General features: G+C 42.5%; 1 protein-coding gene across 1 annotated transcript; it reads left to right on the plus strand.

Annotated features, from left to right (window-relative positions):
- The first annotated feature begins 412 nt into the window (after positions 1-412).
- On the plus strand, positions 413-1,492 carry LOC128444134 (succinate receptor 1-like). The gene has a single exon (XM_053426440.1). The coding sequence runs from the start codon at positions 413-415 to the stop codon at positions 1,490-1,492; it is 1,080 nt and encodes a 359-aa protein (XP_053282415.1).
- The last annotated feature ends 6,041 nt before the right edge of the window (positions 1,493-7,533 follow it).

The following is a 7,533-nucleotide window of genomic DNA, read 5'->3' on the forward strand; positions in this document are numbered from 1 at the left end:
AACATGAAAGTTGCTGTCACCAGAACAGATGGCCTGGAAAAAACACTGATAACTATTGGGTGTTTGTTCACACAGGTGGGCGTGCTCGACACCAAAATATGTTGGCAGGGTTGTTTCTCTCAGCACAGTTACAAAGACATGGGAAACACTCAGGTCCAGGTAGGTCGGAGAGGGTCGGGCCGGATTTGAAACATGTTATCGGGACATTAAGAGATTTATGGAACAGCTAGAACAGCTTCTTACAGAGTTTTGTGGCTAAATATGAAGATGATTGAAAGCTTATGTGTTCTTCTATTAGGGGAAATATAATTTCCCCCTTTCGTGTCCATATTGGTTTACAACTAAATGAGGTGTTGGATTAGACAAACTTGAACTAACACTGCATGTGAAAACTCCAAGCTGAACCTCTGTGATGGTGAATCTCCAGCCTCCAGAGAGAGCCTTCTGTGACCTGGACCCACATCAGGGTTCACCGCTGGTCCAGCTCACAGTGATGCCGTCCTTCTTCCTGGTGGTGCTGGTCCTCGGTCTGCCCCTCAACCTGCTCTCCCTCTGGATCTTCTTCCACCGCCTGCGCCGCTGGACCCGCAGCACCGTGTTCCTCTTCAACCTGACCCTGGCCGACACCTCGTGGCTGCTGGCCCTGCCCCTCCTCGTCCACTACCACGTGGACCGGCTGCGCTGGAGGCTGGGGCTGCCGTTGTGCGTGGCCGTGAGGATGCTCTACCACAACTACTTCTACCTCAGCATCTTCTTCGTCACGTGCGTGAGTGTGGACCGGTACCTGGCCATCGTGCACCCGCTGCGCTCTCTGGTGCTGCTGGGCCGGAGGAAGACGTGCCTGCTGTGCGTGGTGGTGTGGGCGGCCACTCTGCTCCTCAGCGTGCCGGTGGCCTGCATGACTCTCATCCAGACGTGCCCCGAGACCAACCGCACCGTGTGCACCCTGTACGTCCTGCTGACTGACACCAGGGAGAGCTTACCGTATTCCCTGGCCTGCTCCATCCTCTGCTTCCTTTTCCCGCTGCTCCTCATCTGCTACTGCGGCCTGAGAAGCGTCCGGGAGCTGCGGCGGAGGCCGAGCCGAACCGACCCGCACAACAGGCAGCGGCTGCGGCTGCGGCGCGTCCTGAGCGCGACGCTGGTCCTCTTCGCCCTCTTCTACCTGCCCTACCACCTGAGCCGCAACGCCGCCATCGTGATGAGGGCGGTCTACCCGGACGACCCAGCCTCCTGGTGGGCCTCGGACCTGGCCTTCACCCTGGAGATGTGCTTCTGCAGCCTCATCACCTGCATCAACCCGCTGTTCAGCTGCTGTATAGGCCGCCAGTTCAGGGGAGCGTGCCAGGGCTCTCTGACGGTGGTGTTCTCCCAGTGTCCGGGCATGCAGGTGGACTCTGTGGTATCCAAGAGGGCCCGGAGGACAGTGAGGAGGAGGCAGGGGGTGTCTGCTGTCACACCCGAGTGCGCACTGCCATCACCTGCACTATAACATATCCCAAAGAACTATAGAAAACTTTGGATATTTGTATTTGAATCACTTACTGTGATACTCACACACTGATAGCAGATCTATACAGTTTAGGCCCCAAAGATAAATGTTATTTATGTCTGGGTTCAGCCATTTCCCCTTTGTTTGAGACCATGTGGCCACAAATAAGGTTGTTGGAAATGCAATGTGAAAATGGTTTTAAATAAGGGCTGGAAGATATCGTCATAAATTACAGCAAGATATCTAAATTAGATATCTTTTGACATCGATCATTATAAATAACATATTGTTTCTTTTAAGTTTAAAGACGGATTTTTGCTCCAAGGCAAAGAATGACAAACAAAACCTTTTTTAAATGTGTGGTATAGTGTTATACCTCCTTACTATATTTACCCGAAGCTTTGTTTTACAGCTATTGATGAAAACTATATTACAATAATTATTGATAATTTTATTGTCCAAACCTATTTAAAATAATTTATTTTATATCCATATTATTCCTATTTATGATACCCTCTAATTAAATAAATGTTTATTAATTGTTAGTTCCTAATAGCTCCTAACGTTTGGTGGTGATTGATTTTAGCCTACCTACAGTGAATGTTCATTATGAAGACTCCAGATGCTTGATGACAGTAATGGCTGTATACATTTTGTAATGTAAGCACATTTATGCACATGATATTCATCATTGCTGATGGTAGACATGGTAATGTTCTGGTTTATGTTTGTTTATTGTACAGAGAAATAATCCATCATCCATCCATCATATCCTCAACAAATGATTAAATGGTTAATGATTAAATGTGTTAAATGTAGGGATGCACCGATTTATCGGCCGAACATCGGTAGCGGCCGATATTCGCCTCGTTTACTGATATCGGCTTATCGGTAATAAACTTGACTTTCACCGATATCATTGGCCGATGTTCATATTTGTGGTAAAACCGCTGGGCACGTGCCGCGGCTGTCCCTCCGTCGCCCTCCTCTCCGCGCCGCCGGAGGCTCAGTGAGCGGCACCGGGAGGTCCTCATCCGGTGGCACCTCACGGCATCACTGCTGGGGGGGCTTTCTTTCTCTTGTACCGCGGGGCGGTGTTCATCGCCGGCGCGGAAGGGAGGGGACCGGGTACGCGGTCAGCGGCGGCCACTCTGGACGCGTGTCGGGCCCTTCTCGCGGATCACCTCAGCTGGGGGAACCCTCCGGCTGGCGCCTAGCAGCTGACTGAGAACTGGTGCGGACCAGGGGAATCCGACTGTTTAATTAAAACAAGCATTGCGAAGGGCCACGGTGGGTGTTGACGCGATGTGATTTCTGCCCGACACTCAAAACAGGTAAAACTGAGGAGGGCTTGTTAAGTTATCTTGACTCACGCAGTGTAACTTGGTGTAAAAAGTATGAGCGTAGCGTCTGTTTAAGTACTTTATTCTCATGTGCACCGGCTCTATTCATCCGTCTCATGCACAGGTAACAAGGGAATTGACAACACACGTCATACACACAGAAGCCGTAACACATCTAATAAACGGGCAATACTGCTACCGTAAATCAATGAGAAGAGCGTTCTCTATAATGATACTTTAACAGGGCTGTTTTAGACAGGGTAAAAAGGTACTGTTTTAAATTACCCTTGTGGTATTTTGACCAAAATATGTTACAGACATTTCATTAAGATCCCAAGGAACCATTTCAACTTGCGGTAAAATGGGCATAATATGTCTCTGTTAAATAAAGTTTAGTTAAATCAAAGATTGTTTCATAAATCTGATTCAATCTGTGCTCATTAAAAGATAAGAGTGATGAAGGGCTGAATTTTTTTTAAATAGTGCTTTCTAAATAATGATTTAATTATTTTTCTGGCACAAAAGGGTGAATGAATAACAACAAAAAGAAAATAAACAAATATCGGTATCGGCTATCGGCCAGATTGTTATTTTAAATATCGGTATCGGTATCGGCCAAGAATTTCCATATCGGTGCATCCCTAGTTAAATGTTAAATATGAATGGTTTTCAAAATAAAAGCACAAAGCCGATACTATACACATAAAGACACATCATAAATAGCATAAAGTGTCAAGTCAACATTAGCAGATCCCTTATTACCATGGTGTGAATATGTCTGAGAATCACATGAAATCCATTTTTGAAAAAGTAGACGGCATTAAAAGATGGAAACTGACCTGCCGAAGCGTATGAACTGTCACCTGGTGACTGTCTTCAGAATACATCACAAACCCTGCCTCCTCCGTGTTGGTGGATTGGACATGGAGGAGGCATAAAAGTCTGAATGCAAGTCAAATAAAAAAATCGTAAAGTTTGTTCCTGGCATTTTACACAGTTCTTATCACACCGATGCCTGTTCAAGTGTTTCTGTTTCCTTCACGTTTGGTTTCGATTATGTATTTGATGCTGTAAAAATTTAATGAAATATCATTGTTGACAGCCGAGTGTGTGTTTCTAGGCGAACCTCGCTACTCTGACTCCAAATTTGCAAGATGGCAGCATTCATATCTATAATTTTAGATGGATTGAAGAGGATATTTTGGCTTCACTTCGGGATAAGGGGGGGGGGGGTCGTTAAACTATGTCAACACTTTATTTATTGCTTTGATAATGTAATGGGCGAATGAAACTGCCATCCTTCGATTATTTCTCTGTTCATGCTTAATGGAGTTTTAGTGATTTAGTGATTATTGTTTATATTAGGGTTTGTAAACCAGTGTATCACGCTGCACATTGGAGAACTATTCTTTTAATAGTTGAATGTTCGACCCCCACGTCTGAATAAACCTTGCCTCACCTAAAATCATAGACGTGTCTCGATTTAGCCCGGATTTAGCCCAGACTTAATGCTTCTCTGTGGGTGCTTATGACTTGAAGCCTCCACTGAGTTGCTTTGAATGTACACATGTTATTCTTTACTCAGTTGTATTTTGTATTCTTTCTTTGTTAGACAACTCGATTACTTTTGTAGCTTTCACTGTAAAGGGGAAATTAAACAGCATTTGACCCATCACTCAACACTTTGTATCATACTGGGGAGGTTGTGGCCTGAAGCGGTGTTCAGGTCCACACAGCAGGGTGAACTCTGGGACAGGAAAGGTACGGAGATGTTTCTATGTGTCCCCCAAACTGGCCGGTGTCCAACCATGGAGCGTTGTTTCATCAACGTGGGCTGGAAAAAGCTTTGAGACTACGAGGCTTGAATTAATTTACACAACACTGCCTCTGTGTGGCTGACTGCAGACTGTACTCCCCACAGTGGGTCCACATGAGTGAATATCACGTATATCTTTAAAATACTTGAATTCACAATTTTTTTAATCCCACAACCCTAACCCTAACCCATTTTTTGCGATTGTACAGCAAGACAATACAAAGATTTATCAATAAATAAATAGGCATTAGGTAAAGATAGTGGAATAGCTCCTATTTGTTTGGACTACAAAATATGAGTCAGATGTTGCATTATATGTAAGTGTACAACCACAGGTACATGAAGATTCAGTACAACCTCAATTACAGTTATAAACATGTACAGCACTAGTTCTATCATAACTACAGTAAAACTAATAACCACAATCTTACCAAAACCAATAACAATGACAGACAACCTTACCTTCTCAGCAAAGACAGAAAAACAAACACCAACAATCACAGGACAGTCACCAACACAGCCTCCCGATGTAGTTACAAATACAATGGTTACAACAGCGTGATCAACAGGACCATCAGGTTCCAACTACAGCTACGACAACCAGGGAAAAAACCACTGAGCTTCCACAGTAGAGGCCAGTACTTCATCATTAGAGAAAAAACCCATCACCACATAATCTCCTGAATCCACAACAGTCACAGAAAAGTCGAGCTCAGTCACACAACAACAAAAATAGGCTTTTTTTTTTTTGCTGCAGTTCATTTCACATCTGTTTGACTGAGGTGCTGGCTGACATTAACAGACCCACTCTTCCTCTGGTGAGTTTCTGTTCTTAATATTGAATCTAATTACCATTAGTTGCATAACTAATGAGAGTTTTTTTCTTCAGCTAAACGCTCCCAAATAGAAGTCACAGTAGACACTGTTTGGTTTCGTGTTGTACCAGCACACACAGTCTGAACTTCACATGCTCTCATGCAAACAGCGGGCCATGCCCTGGCACAACGCAAACACTGACGCCTTCTCTGGCTGAGACTTATCACGCTAAAAAGCAGCTGGCTCCTATGTGTGTATCTACTTTAAAAAAATGTAAAATGAAAACTAGAACCACATTTAGATCCAGATTTATATTTGGATCTGCAACAAATTCCAACCACTCATAGATATCAGTCTCCTAAAGATGTCTATTTGTTTTTCATAAAATATCCACTAATTCTTTTTTGAAAAATCCATGTTTAAAAACACCTCATCTCACAATATTAATGAGGATCAACACCTAAATTAATTGGCTTCTTCCTTGAGTCATGTTGGTTGTGTATTTTTTTTTGCGAAATGCAGACGATGACATAACTTCCTCGTTGGAGGTAACAACACAATGACCTGAAGAAAAACCTACACTTTAATAGATTTTTGGATTTAAGGTTTGAATTTTCCCGTTTAATCGTCCTGGTCCCTCTTTCCTGATCACACATGTTCCACTCCAGGAGACTGGTCTTGCCCTGTGGTCATAGAATCACATGAGAATATAATCTTTTATTCTTCACATCTGATATTTGCACTAATGGAACATGTGAAAAACTTTCCTTTAACCTAAGTCCTCATTTTAATTCCAACTGTCGAGTACAATTCCGCCCACACTGTTCAATAGAATATATTAGACAAATAGATAAATCCATGTATTTGATTTCTGGTATTGAAGTCAGCTGAGTTCTTCTGACACAGTACCTGGTTTAAAATGTCAAATCTGTCAGTTTTTATTGGAAATGTGTTGGATGATAAACAGTATAATATCAGCACGCATTTCAGAATCCTAAATAGTTCCACCTCTATCCAGAACGGTCTTAATGTAATTTGGTGAGAGCAGCTTCCTTCCTGTACCAGCGCTGACATATGCTGCTGGACCACTGATGACTGATCACCTTCCTCATCATGCAGCTGTCCTCCTCAGGGAGCGGTCCACCGCCTTGTTTGCACTTGGAGGAGCTACCACTGAAATCGAGACCGTGCAGAAATACATTCCGATGTGTATCCAGGATATAACCACAGATAAGACCAATGAGTAAATAGCTTTAGGAAAAGATGACGGGAGGAATAGGTGGAAAGTAAAAGATAAACTCACCAGCTGGAGCAATTACGGACTTCCTAAGTTGTAAAAGGACTTTTAAGTTTCAGGATTTCTCTGCATCTAGAACAGTTTTCACATGTTATATTGGGGTTAAACACTCGGCTCTTATGGGCCCAACACAAACCAATTACCATGACTTTGTCTGGTCTCGTGCACGGCATGTTTAAGTGAGACTGTCGGTATAAAGGACACCTGCAATCTACATGTAGGTCTTGAATACAGAGTCCCAACACATTCAAAACACATTCAGGTAATATTACAGAAAAATACATATTTAACAAACACAAAAATAAAATGCTCAATTTCATTCTCTAACATGTTGTTAACTGACGACAGATTTAGGCTTAGATTTAGATTTATGTTCTGAACTTATCTTTGTCTCCCTTCATTTAAAATATATAAATATATAATGTATATATGTATGTTCAGATGTTAACTGAACTATCAACATCCATACAAATCCAATTTCACCATGCCTTAGAAATAACACATTATATAAAATTATAAATGAAAAACCCATCTGCTTGAATACTTTAAATATAACCAAGAATACAGTTGGGAAGTTTCGTGTATGTAAGTGTTATTATCTCGATTAACGTATATATTCATCCATTCAAAATATCTCTTTGTTGTAGTTTCAATTATTTTGATAGTGTTTTACGTTGATGTTGTTATCAGCATTAATTAAGCGGAACCATCTATGTGTCACTTCATTATATCAACTACAGTTTCCCTGCATGACACTGAGTGGTCAGAG

Source organism: Pleuronectes platessa, chromosome 7, assembly GCF_947347685.1.
Source record: "Pleuronectes platessa chromosome 7, fPlePla1.1, whole genome shotgun sequence".
In the NCBI taxonomy this organism is placed as follows: domain Eukaryota; kingdom Metazoa; phylum Chordata; class Actinopteri; order Pleuronectiformes; family Pleuronectidae; genus Pleuronectes; species Pleuronectes platessa.